Source organism: Heptranchias perlo, chromosome 5 (genome assembly GCF_035084215.1).
Source record: "Heptranchias perlo isolate sHepPer1 chromosome 5, sHepPer1.hap1, whole genome shotgun sequence".
Lineage (NCBI taxonomy): Eukaryota > Metazoa > Chordata > Chondrichthyes > Hexanchiformes > Hexanchidae > Heptranchias > Heptranchias perlo.
Window position 1 is genome coordinate 123,443,452 of NC_090329.1, and position 13,227 is coordinate 123,456,678.

Here is a 13,227-nt window from a genome sequence, read left to right on the forward strand (position 1 = left end):
CAGCCTTCTCTATTCCAAGGAGAACAACGCCAGCTTCTCCAGTCTATCCACGTAATTGAAGTCCCACATCCCTGAAATCATTCTAGTAAATCTATTCTGCACCCTCTCTAAAGCCTTCATGTCTTTCCTAAAGTGCGATGCCCAGAACTGGACACAATACTCCAATTGAGGTCGAACCAGTGTTTTATAAAGGTTAATCATGACTTCCTTACTTTTGTACTCTATGCCTCTATTTATAAAGCCCAGGATTCCGTATGCTTTTTTAACCCTTTCTGAACCTGCCCTGCCACCTTCAACGATGTGGGCACATATACCCTCAGATCTCTCTGTTCCTGTACCCCTTTTAGAGTTGTGCCCGCTAGTTTATATTGCCTCTGCTCGTTCTTCCTACCAAAATGTATCACTTTGCATTTTTCTGCGATAAATTTCATCTGCCATGTGTCCGCCCATGCCGCCAGCCTGTCTATATTCTCTTGAAGTCTATCACTATCCTCCTCACTGTTCACTACACTTCCAAGTTTCATGTCATCTGCAAATTTTGTAATTGTGCCTTGTACACCCAAGTCCAAGTCATTAATATATATCAAGAAAAGCAGTGGTCCCAGCACCGACCCCTGGGGAACACCACTGTACATCTCCCTCCAGTCCAAAAGACAACTCTTCATCACTACTCTCTGTTTCCTGTCACTTAGCCAATTCTGTATCTATGTTGTTACTGTCCCTTTATTCCATGGGCCGCAATCTTGATGACAAGCCTACCATGCGGTACTTTATCAAACAACTTTTGAAAGTCCATATACACCACATCAACTGCATTGCCCTCATCTACCTTCTCTGTTACCTCATCAAAAAACTCGATCAGGTTAGTTAAATATGATTAGCCTTTAACAAATCCATGCTGGCTTTCCCTGATCAACCCACAATTGTCCAGGTGACTGTTAATTCTGTCTCGAATTATCGTTTCAAAAGTCTTCCCACCACTGAGATTAAACTGACTGGCCTACAGTTGCTGGATTTATCCTTATACCCTTTTTTTAACATTTGCAATTCTCCAGTCCTCTGGAACCACCCCCGTATCTAAGGATGTTTGGAAGATTATTATAACATTTAAGGTGATACGTATTTATTGCTAGAGCAATTCAGAACTGATATCACTGTCCTGCTCTCTCCCTATAACCCTGTATCTTCCTCTGCTTCAAATAGTTACCTATTGTCTGTGCCTTCAGCTGCCTAGGCCCTAAGTTCTGGGATTTCCTCCCTAAACCTCTCCACCTCTCTACCTATCTCTCCTCCTTTAAGACACTGCTTAAAACCTACCTCTTTGACCAAGCTTTTGGTCACCTGTCTTACTATCTCTTTATATGGCTCGGTGTCAAATTTTGTTTGATAGCGCTTCTGTGTAGAGCCTTAGGATGTTTTTACTATGCTAAAGGTGCTATATAAATGCCAGTTGTTGTTGTCCACTTAGAAGGTGCAATGATCTGTGCCTCAGCTATTCCCTGTGTCAAAGCGTTCCATGCACTAACAACCCTCTGTATAAAGAAATTCCCCCAACCTCTTTCCTCACCCCCTTGATGATACTTTTACATTGATGACTCCTCATCACTGAGACCCCAACCAAAGAAAATATTCTTCCATCAAAGAATTTCCTATCAAAACAGCGTAATAATTTTTAAAACCTCCATTCAGTCTCCTCTTAGCCTTTTCTCTTCTCATCGAAATAACTCCGGTATCTCATCCCCGGTATCACCCCGGTGAATCAGGTTGCACTGTTGGAAGGAGCAGATGCGGAGGGTTCTGCTGAGGACCTGGTTGTGATCCAGCTGACCTTCACTTGTACCAGGAATAGACTCTCCTGCTTCAGCTGTGGTGGACCTGCCAGTTTTTGAGCTGCTACTCTTGTTACTTGTCTAGAGGCGGCTCCAGGCAAGGTGCAGGCAGCAAGTGGGACAGCAATCCATCTGTTACTTTGCTTCCAGCGAGATGCCACTCCAAGAAGTTGAGTCTTCACGTTAGCACCTGCTTTGTTCCAGCATGAAGCATTTTACTGCTACACAGTCTCTAAATGCCTCACAGGATGCACTGCAGCAACTCGCCAAGGTTTCTTCGACAGCACCTCCCAAACCTGCGACCTCTACCACCTAGAAGGACAAGGGCAGCAGGCGCATGGGAACAACACCACCTGCACGTTCCCCTCCAAGTCACACACCATCCCGACTTGGAAATATATCGCCGTTCCTTCATCGTCGCTGGGTCAAAATCCTGGAACTCCCTACCAAACAGCACTGTGGGAGAACCTTCACCACACGGACTGCAGCGGTTCAAGAAGGCGGCTCACCACCACCTTCTCGAGGGCAATTAGGGATGGGCAATAAATGCTGGCCTTCCCATGAACGAATAAAATAAAACAGTCCGTTCGATTGGCACCAACTGCTGGCTTAAACATCCACTCCCTCCACCACCGGCGTGCCTTGGCTGCAGTGTGTACTATCTACAGGGTGCACTGCAGCAAGTCACCAAGGCTTCTTCGGCAGCACCTCCCAAACCCACAACCTCCATCACCTGAATTTGAAGTACCTTGAGAACTGAAAGTTTTTGAGAGCATGTGTGGATAAAAATATTCAACCTCTGACCTTTCTTTGCATTGTATTTGTGGCAGGTTACTAGACAAATTCAGGGTACATACATTAAGATAATCGAGCGAGCTTGTCTGTCACATATATCTTAGATTGCCATCTGCAGCTTCCTACATATTTGGCACTCTCCACAAACGGCAAGCTACATTCATCAGTGATCATTTCTCATCTTTTATCGTTAGGTTTTACAACTTCCAACGTCTTCAGTTATGTAACCGCATTGACGTGCTCTGTGCCTGCTTCACCCTCTGGGGATTGGTAGGTTGTTGCTCCAATCCATGGGGAGCACTTTACCATTGACTATGATTTGTAGATCTTGACTTTTAAATCTCTTCTGCCCTCTCCCCCCATTTTTCAGAGAAACTGTACCCTCCACAGCGAGAATGCCCTACAGTGCACTATTTATACTGGTTATGTGGTTGTTTAACTGGTTGACCAGTACTGTTGCAAGTGCTTTCCGATTGTGGACCTGAGCTCCCAGCAAAGGCACTAAATATAGTCGTACATTCTTACGAGTGCATTAATACAGTGGGAAAACTTTAACTGCAGGTGCATTAAGAGGAACTTCCCCCCCTCCCCCAACACTGTGCTGCCAAAGAATGAGATTAGGCAGCAGTATAGAAAGGGTTGGATGTTCAACTTGCCGCCTGGGCGTAAAACTGGCGATGCGGATCAGCCGCCCGTTCAAGGGATGGAAATGAAAATCAGCCGGCTTCTGTAAACTGTGGCCGATCTGCAAATCCAGTTTCACGTCCAGGCGCCAAGTTGAAAATCTACCCCAAAGCCTCAGCGATGTGAATGAGAAAGGTACCTCCAATAGTCAGTACATAGTCATAAAGCACCTCCTGGTCCTATTTTAGTTTTGAAAGGATTGTTCACCTCAGGAACCTGGGGTCCAATACAGCCTAGAGTGATGGGATGAAAGATACCCTCCCTTTAATTAAGTTTCCGGGCCTCTCTATGGGAGACGGTCACATAGAGTCGGATTTGCTTCAGCATTGGGACAAGCGATTGGCACGGCACGGCCCGATGGGCCGAACGGCCTCCTTCTGTGCTGTAACCATTCTATAATTCTATGTGCGGGACGGACGGACGGACGGGGGGCAAGGCCGATGAAAGTTTATGACTTTTGGTTCTCCCAGGCCAGAACTTCAACTGCTCTCCCTAACCCGCCCACCAGAGGCTGAAAGCTAGGACGCGGCCCCTTTAAGTGGCAGAGTATTTAGCGAATGATTTACTACTTGTTAAAAATGTGTTTGCACCGACCAGTCCCCTCCAGAAAAACAAACGGTAAGTGAAGCTCCACAGCTGTTCGGACCCACGCCAGCAGGCCAGTGAAATGTTATTCCACCAAAAAAAAAAAATTTTTTTTTTAACGTGTAAATATTTATTCAGACCGACCTCTTCGACGGCCTTACCTTCAATCTTTGGCTTTGCTTCTGCGAGGCGCTCGGCAAACTTCTTCTTGAAGAATAAAGCCTGCAGGCGCTGTTGGTAATGGTCAATTCTGCGGGATTAAAGGACAGAATGTGTTTAGATCCATCAACTGGTTCAATTCCAGTTCAGGAAGGTCAGCGACAGTGAGAGATGACGACGATGATGTTCATCTCCTCTGTGTGCCGCGGGTAACAAGATCGGAAGGCGAGTTTACGTTTCCGCTACACATCCCACACAGAGGAAATCCTTCCCCCGAGATCTCTCTCTTCGTTGTGGTCACCCTGCTGCAGCCCTCCCGTTTGATCATCTTCAGACCTTATTTGTCTTTACAAAGCTTCTCCCACTCCATTCTGCCCCGCTCGCTGCCACTTTGTAGCTGTTTTACTCACCCTTTCGTGCTTCTAATGCCTTTTGGGATGATGTTTTGCAGCATCATCCAGCACTTTTCAGCTTTTAAAAAAAAATCTATTCTCAGGCTACTAAACCCATTCGCAGCTCCTTCTACTAATCTTTGGTGCATATGATTGACGACCTTCCTCTCCCATCCCCTCGTTCCATTGGTCAGGTCTGTAAAGGGGGCTTGTCTAACTCTGCTTTCCGACTCTTTGACTCAAAAATTAACCTGTCCTATAAATGTTGATGGACCTGCTGTGCATTCACAGCGCTGCCTAATTTTAATGTAACCTTGCTGACAGATAGCTCTGCTCACCGAGGAGCAGCAAGGGCAGTAGTTGAGTAGTACTTTGGTGCTACTGTGCCTTGAGAGTCAGGGCACAAATCAAGCTCTAAAGTTCCCCTTCATACTGAGCTCCCAATCTCTCCTGTGCCATCATTTGCCTAGTGGAACATAAGAACAGCTTATGCCATTCAGCTCCTCGAGCCTGTTTCGCCATTCAAATAGATCATGGCTGATCTCCATCTACCTGGCATCTACCGTAACCCTTATTACCCTTGCCTAACAAAGATTTATCAATCTCAGTTTTGACATTTTCAATTGACCCCCCAGCCTCAACAGCTTTTTGGGTGAAAGAGTTCCAGATTTCCACTACCCTTTGTGTGAAGAAGTGCTTTCTGACATCTCCCCTGAATGGCCTAGCTCTAATTTTAAGGTTATGTCCCCTTGTTCTGCACTCTTCCTCCCCCCACCCCCACCAGAGGAAATAGTTTCTCTCTATCAACCCTATCAAATCCTTTAATCATCTTAAACAACTCAATTAGATCACCCTTCATCTTCTTTACTGAAGGGAATATAACCCTAGTCTATGCAACTTGTCATCATAATTTAACCCTTTTAGCGCCGGTATCATTCCTTGCACAAAGGGAGGTGAATAAACACAGGAGGTAGCTCATCCAAGGCCACTGTCAGCAGCAGCACAAGAGCAGCGTAGGCCAACGCCTGGGAGTTGCTAGCCAGCTCACTCTCCCACCCATAATATGTGTGGAGTCGGAGGAAGAAGGGGAGGGAAATGAAAGAAGATGGAAGAGGGATAAAAATACAACTTAAAAAGAAAAATATAGATAGAAGATAAGCAGTGTCCATCTGCCTGTGCCTTCCCCGGCATATAAAGAAACTCAGAAGGAGAAAAGGCCATTTATCCCATCGCCCATACCATGTACAATCTACCCTATCAATGGAATCAACCCTACCTGTTTAATCTCCTGAAAGAACATTCTGTATCAACATTCCCTGACACCCAAAGGTCATCCAGCAAAACTCATCCATCTTCATCTCTCCATTATTCAACCCCCCCACCCCAACTTCTCGCCCCGGTTTGCTGCTCACCACAGGCAGCCTTCAAGGCACCGAGTTACATCGAAACTACAGCACAGAAACACGCCTTTCGGCCCAACTGGTCTATGCCGACGTTTATGCTCCACACGAGCCTCCTCCCTCCCTACTTCATCTCACCCTATCAGGATGCCCTTCTATTCCTTTCTCTCTCATGTGCTTATCTGGTTTCCCCTTAAATGCATCTATGCTCTTTGCCTCAACTATTCCTTGTGGTAGCGAGTTCCACGGAGCACAATGTTTAATCCTATCTTCTTGTTTTGTGAGCCTGGACTGACGAACCTGCTCATTTCGTAGAGGAAGCGGTCTGCCCTCGCCATGCGTTCAATCTCGTGTTTATGCTCCTCCAGCAGGTCGACATCACTCTTCTCGGGGATGAACTTGAGGAGCTGGGGAGGAAGTCATGACAGGGATTACGTTCAAGGACAACAGCTGCAGCTTGATGTGTTCTTTGACCTCTTCGATGTTATCAGGGGAGCTGAAGCGAAATAATCAATACAGGGAGCCATCTGATTCCACTTCCATTTACCAGAGATCAAGTTGGCCTCACGCAGACAGGATGCAATCATAATGTCTGTCTCTGTATTGAAGGTGGCAAAGAGGCTTACTTCCTCGCATCAGATATCAACATAATTATGAAGCTGCCGAGCATCTTCAAACTGCTGCACCTAATGGCATTTAAAGGATAGGACACCAACTCCAACAACAACAACAACTTGCATTTATATCGCACCTTTAACATAGTAAAAGGTCCCAAGGTGCTTCACAGGAGCGATTGTCAAACAAAATTTGACACCGAGCTACATAAAGGTACATTCGGACAGGTGACCAAAAGCTTGGTCACAGAGGTAGGTTTTAAGGAGCGTCTTAAAGGAGGAGAGAGAGGTGGGGAGACGGAGAGGTTTAATGAGGGAATTCCAGAGCTTAGGGCCTAGGCAGCTGAAGGCACGGCCGCCAATGGTGGAGCGATTAAAATCGGGGATGCGCAAGGGGCATGAATCGGAGGAGCACAGAGATCTCGGAGGGTTGTAGGGCTGGAGGAGGTTACAGAGATAGGGAGGGGCGAGGCCATGGAGTGATTTGAAAACAATGATGAGAATTTTAAAATCGAGGCATTCCCGGACCAGGAGCCAATGAAGGTCAGCAAGTACAGGGGTGATGGGTGAACGGGACTTGGTGCAAGTTAGGATACGGGCAGCAGAGTTTTGGATGAGCTCAAGTTTACGGAGAGTGGAAGATGGGAGGCCGGCCAGGAGAGCATTGGAATAGTCAAATCTAGAAGTAACAAAGGCAGGGATGAGGGTTTCAGCAGCAGAGAGGCTGAGGCAGGGACGGAGATGGCGATGTTACAGAAGTAGGTGGTCTTGGTAATAGAGCGGATATCTGATTGGAAGCTCATCTCAGCGTCAAATAGGACACCGAGGTTGCGAACAGTCTGGCCTGAGACAGTGGCCAGGGAGAGGGATGGAGTCCGTGGCTAGGGAACGGAGTTTGTGGCACGGACCGAAGACAATGGCTTTGGCCTTCCCAATAATTTGTTGGAGGAAATTTTTGAAAATCCAGTACTGGATGTTAGACTCCCCCCCTACTCATCGTCGTTCAGTGTTCTTTAGTCATTAATACCTACTGCAACCATTAGTGAAGGTATAGCGAATAATTCCATTTGGTCGTATTGAGATTAAATCATTGGAGGTTTTACAGACCTTTTCAGATGAGATGGTTTGACCAGTTAGGTTATCCCGGTAGCAGGAGGGGAGGGAATTGGTTCGGGAATGACTATGGACTAATCTTATCAACGATCGTAAGCAGGATTTACTTTGCACTGAAAGCAATTAACTGGGAGGAAAAAATCATCCTCCAATCACATTCAGTCACTCAGATCCAGTGGTGTTAATGTCTGTTGTATTTATCCCCAGAGTTAGCCATGTGAAAACTGGCATGACCAGGCTTGGCTATGGGGCAGGGGCCTCTGCCCATAGTCTCGATGATGTGAGCAGGACCAGGGGCTGCTGCCTGGAATTGGAAGCTGATTCTATTTGATGTTGACAGGTGATTTGACCACAAGGCGGGGAAGGAGGTAGGACCATCACAGCTCAACCCAATCCATTCCTCCTCCAATATCCACACACTCTCCAGCAAGGTCCACTGGATAACGATGAACAGATTGAACCCTGGCCAATTTCTGCCCCCCTTAGCCCTGGGCATTAAGATCAATTATGGCCCCCTTACTGCCATCCGGCTCAGGCCAGTTGACTCAGCTTGAAGTGATATTCAACCTTGTGGAAGTGTTTACTCAAGCATGCTCCAATCTATTCCATTTAGTGTTCTTTGCATAGTTCGAGAAGAACTTGTGTTCTTACTTGTTCTAGCATGTCCTTGGCCAAGTCCTCTTGTTCATCCATTTGCAAGATTGCACGCTTGATTTCCTCATTGGACAGCTTTAACCTAACAAGGACAAAAGAACATTTGGAATGAGAAAAGGTCACTCAGTCCTTCAAACCCACTCCTTCCGACAGATCCTATACAATTTGCACTGTCCTGGACATGCCACAATATATTCAATCTCCCGAACAATCGTAGGCTAAACTTGCAGGGTTCATCCATGGGTCAATGGTAGCACTCTCACCTCTGAGTCAGAAGGTTGTGGGTTCAAGCCTCCCTACAGAGGCTTGAGCACAAAATCTAGGGTGGCACTTCAGTGCGGTTCTCAGGTTGTGCTGCACTGTTGGAGGGAGATGCAGACTTTTGGATAAGATGTTAAACAGAGGCCCTGTTTGCCTTCTCAAGCAGATGTAAAAGATACCGTAACACTATCCAATGTTTGATATTCAAAGGAATTTCAATGGAAATGAAAGTCGGGCGGCTTCTATAACAGGTGGGCGATCCGCTCTGCCAGTTCACCGTCCGAGCGGTGAAAGTGAAAATCACCCCCAGTGAAGGTGGACATGAAAGTCCACCATGGAAGGTCATCACAACCTGAGTCCAAACCTGTCCTCGTGCGATGTCCTCATGTGACGGTCATGCGTGTGCGGTTTCCAGCAGGGACTTGCTGGATAGCACTCAGGAGTAGGAACCCCAATCGATTTCTTTTCCTATCCCTAACCCAGATCGATTGCCACTCCCTCACACTGCTCCCAGCTGACATCAAGTAACTCCAGCTAGAGGTCCAACCTGGTACCTTCTGGATCTGTATGGCTCAGCAATGAGAATGAAGGTTAAATCTTTACTCACTGTTACATGAACTCACATAGAATGTACAACACAGAAACAGGCCATTCAGCCCAAATGGTCCATTCCGGTGTTCATGCTCCACACGAGCCTCTTCCCACCCCTCTTCATCTAAACCTATCAGCATAACCTTCTATTCCTTTCTCCCTCATGTGTTTATCTAGCTTCCCCTTAAATGCACTGTTGTCATTACCAGTTCTGAACTTCAAGAATGGTGGGGTTAATGGGCAGCCTGGTGGCACAGGGCAGCGGTGAGTCAACGGTTTGCATCTGCAAATCTATACATATTGAGTTCCTGAGACATCCAGCAGCGACTTGGCAAACTGCCCCCACATCCCCACCAGAGACCCAGGGGGAGGCTGACCGCTCACCATCTTGGCTGAGGATGGTACAAAGCATGGGGAGGGAAGGGGGAAGGAAAAAACAAAAGAAACACCTTGCAGATAAAAGAGGCTTTACCTCCATTTGCCTCCCCTCTTCTCCGGAAGGTGCTGCCTCCTGCTGGAGCTATGGTTCTACAGTTGCTGGCAGCCCTCCAGCACCAAGAGGACATCCTTCATGAACCAGCCATGACAGCTGAGCGTCGGCAGGCTATCAACTGTGGAAGCCTCACCTGATCACGTCCTCGAAATGATGGTCTCACGCGTGCATTTTCCAACAGGGGTCAAGGTATAGAGATCAGAAGCGAGAACGCTGGCTGGCTTTCTCCCCCCTTCTCCAGCCTAGGGTCAGTTGTAGGCCTCTACCGCTAGCCCAGCCGAGATTAGCTAACTCAGCACAAAACAGCATCAAACTTACGACCAGGCTGGGTCTGTGTAGCTTAGAACCACACTAGGAAGTTTCCCCTATTAATTGAGGCATTGGGGGTGCTCAAACAAAATGTTAATTAATTGGATACATTCTGACCCGTCAGGCCTTTTTAACTGATGGATTAAACAGACCACTGGCTCTTCTGTCAAGTGCAATGAAAATAGAGACACTTCTAAATGATGGTTGTTTTTTGAGGCCAGAACATCTTCCATGTTGGCTACAGGATTTCCTAATAAATCTATAGCGTAGCTCCATGAGCTGTTATATCACACAACCAGATGGAGACACTGGACAGAATTCGGGATCTGAGGCAGCGACATTAAACAGCCTTAGTGGGATAACGGCTTGTGTACATTTGTTTTTTTTTTGCAATGAATTATTATTGGTGCTGCTGGATTCTGACTCCTTATCTCACCAAAGATTTGTTATTCAAAGGACTTCAATTTTCTTCCCCTCCACTCTTGGAAGTACTGACCCTTGCCAGGGTATGGTTACAGAGGGAATGGTGACCCTTCAGTACCCCCATACAAAACGCCCATTCTTAATGTGTGAAATTCTGAGAGTCAGCAGGGTAGCTGACATCACATCCTGTCCTCACCAGACACAAGAGGTCATTATTGGTAAAAAGAAAGAACATGCATTTATATGGTGCCTTTCACGGCCTCAGGACGTCCTAAAGTGCTTTGCAGCCAATGAAGTACTTTTGAAGTGTAGTCACTGTAGTAATGTAGGAAACACGGCAGCCATTATGCGCACAGCAAGGTCCCACAAACAACAATGTGATAATGACCAGATAATCTGTTTTTTTCAGCGATGTTGGTTGAGGGATAAATATTGACTATGACTCCTGGGAGAACTCCCCTGCTCTTCTTTGAATATTGCCACGGGGTCTTTTACATACACCCAAGAGGACAGACTGGGCCGGGGTTTAACGTCTCATCTGAAAGACGGCACTTCCGACAGTGCAGCACTCCCTCAGTACTGTATTGAAGTGTCAGCCTGGATTATGAGCTCAAGTCTTTGGAGTGGAACTCGAACACACAACCTTCTCAGAGGCAAGAGTGCCACCACTGAGGCACAGCAGACACTAGCACGTTCACCTTTGTGTCAGAAGTCTGCGGATTCGAGCCCCACTCTGGGACTTGAGCACCTAATGTAGGCTGACATTTTAGTGCAGGACTGAGGGAGAGCTGTATTGTCGGAGGTGCCATCGTTCTGATGAGACGTTAAACCGAGGCCCCATTTGCCTGTACAGGTGGACGTAAAAGTCCAATGGCACTATTCTGAAGGCAAGCAGGGAGTTCTCCCAGAATCCCGGCCAACATTCATCTCTCAACCTATACCGCCAAAAACAGATTAACTGGCCATTCACGTCATGTTTGTGGGGGGGGGGGACCTTGCTGTGCACAAATTGGCTGCCACGTTTGACTACGTAAAAACATTATCTCCATTTCAAAAATAATTAATTGTCTGTAAATCACTTTGGGAGGTTCTGAGGATGTGAAAACTGCTCTAGTTCTTTCTTTCTTTCTCAATAGTATCAGAGGTGCAAAACCCTGACTGTTTATGTTCCTCTCCCCTGCCCAAAGAACACAAGATTTTAACTGTAGCACGCCAGCTGCTGTCCTGACTGAGATCAACGGGCTCAGCACACTGTGGAAATCAAGTCTGGAGCCTTTCTGGCTCATTACTACATTGGGTGGTTCACTAACACACTGAACTCCCCACTGGAGGACAATAAATGGCTCAGTTAACTCCTTCAGCTTTGAACTTACTTCGACAACAGAATGACGCAGTTCTGAGCTCTCCGTCCATCAATCACCGACAGCTCCTTCACCTTCCTCATCGTCAGGTAGAGATCCTCGGTTGAGCCGAGCTCTTTCTGTGTATATGTTTCATTCGAGGAAACAAAAAGAGTTAAACACAGTTCATCAGCCAAACTGTCCATAATCCACCTGACGTTCAACTCAGTGAAATTCAAACTCAATGGCACAATGGATGAAGGGTAGTGATTGCTCACTGGTGAAGTGAATGGGCATTGCACTCACCTGTTTTGAGTGGTTAGTGTTAGTGAGCAGGTCCTGTGCAGGAAAGGTCGCCAAGGGACATGGAAAAATTAAACATGCCAAGGTGAGTTAGTATTCAGCAGAAAGCAGCCATGCAGATAAAGTGCTGCAAAGTTACAAACCAGTGTCTATCTGATCTTTATCACATCCTATTTTAGACTGTCCCAAAGTGATGTGCAACATTATGCCAATGCCCAATGCCACCAAAGTGCCACTCATCTCGACCTCCTCGAGGTTCTTCCTCATCGGTCATGCAGAGGAGGCTTGGCACCTCCACCAGAGAGAGGGGGTCACAAATCCTAATTGCCTACATAACAGTCACTGCACTTCATGTATTTCATTGTGTGAAGCACTTTGAGTCAATTCAACGTAATAAGGCACTATATAAAGGCAAGTATAATTATAATCACTCGTCAAACTCTTCCTGGCAGCCATCTCAATCACACCATTAAAGAAGGGCTTGGGAGAAGGCTGTCTGACTGCCCCATCAGCCAGAGAATGACATGTGGCACAGGATGGAAGGAATAAAAGGAGGGGAATTCATTGAAGATGAGTTAAAGGGATGAGTTAAAGCCTAGAAATTACTATTGGCGATATTAACGCACGAACAAGGAAAATGCTTGTACTCACTTCTCTGCTATTATAGCAAAGCCAAAAACCCAACTAAACAGATCGACAACTGTGTTAAAATAGTGGACAAAGGAAGGAATTGTGTGTCCGTCTGCTAATGGCACTAACAGTAATTTCTAGGTTTTTCTTTCTTTCTATGAAGGGCACTTATTTTATTTTTTAAAAAGTGCAAATTGACCCCAAATCAATTCCCTTCTCTAGGAATGTGTTCCACATATCCACTATTTTGTGGGGACATTTCATCTCCAATCTCAATCAATTGGGTGAGTTAGGGCAGAAGCTTTAAAGGCAACCCGACAGGCAGCCATTTTTTGTCAAATGTTAGTCACGGGATAGAAAGGGAGGGGAAAATCAGAGCAACACTGAAATTTCACTGTACTCTGAGCAAAGCTACGCAAAGGAAAGGTGAAGAATTAAAAGGTAAAGTTAGTGAAAGTTGTCATGCTGGGGAGCCAAGCTTGTCACCCTCTACAGCCTAGTTGAATCAGGGAAATGTCTGCCTCAAGCAAGCCTCAGTTCTAAGTTAACGCAGCTAGGTGTGAGGCAGTTAACTCCTTCAGTTATGCTCAAATTGTGGCTTCCTCTGCTCATCATCATGCCCCCCTTCCTTATTCTCCTCTGGCTCAGCACA

General features: G+C 46.4%; 1 protein-coding gene across 4 annotated transcripts in view; it reads right to left on the reverse strand.

The window, feature by feature from the left end:
• The window catches only part of daam2 (dishevelled associated activator of morphogenesis 2), a 309,727-nt gene that overhangs the window by 58,816 nt on the left and 237,684 nt on the right, over window positions 1-13,227 (reverse strand). For 3 of the 4 annotated variants that reach the window (XM_067985157.1, XM_067985156.1, XM_067985158.1), the window contains exons 16-19: window positions 11,676-11,782; window positions 8,223-8,307; window positions 6,145-6,251; window positions 4,055-4,143 (exon numbers count right to left, since the gene is read on the reverse strand). In XM_067985157.1, coding sequence (XP_067841258.1) covers window positions 4,055-4,143; window positions 6,145-6,251; window positions 8,223-8,307; window positions 11,676-11,782 — 388 coding nt within the window. Of the gene's footprint in view, window positions 1-4,054; window positions 4,144-6,144; window positions 6,252-8,222; window positions 8,308-11,675; window positions 11,783-11,948; window positions 11,982-13,227 lie in introns of all 4 variants that reach the window. The other variant, XM_067985159.1, reaches the window with a different exon arrangement.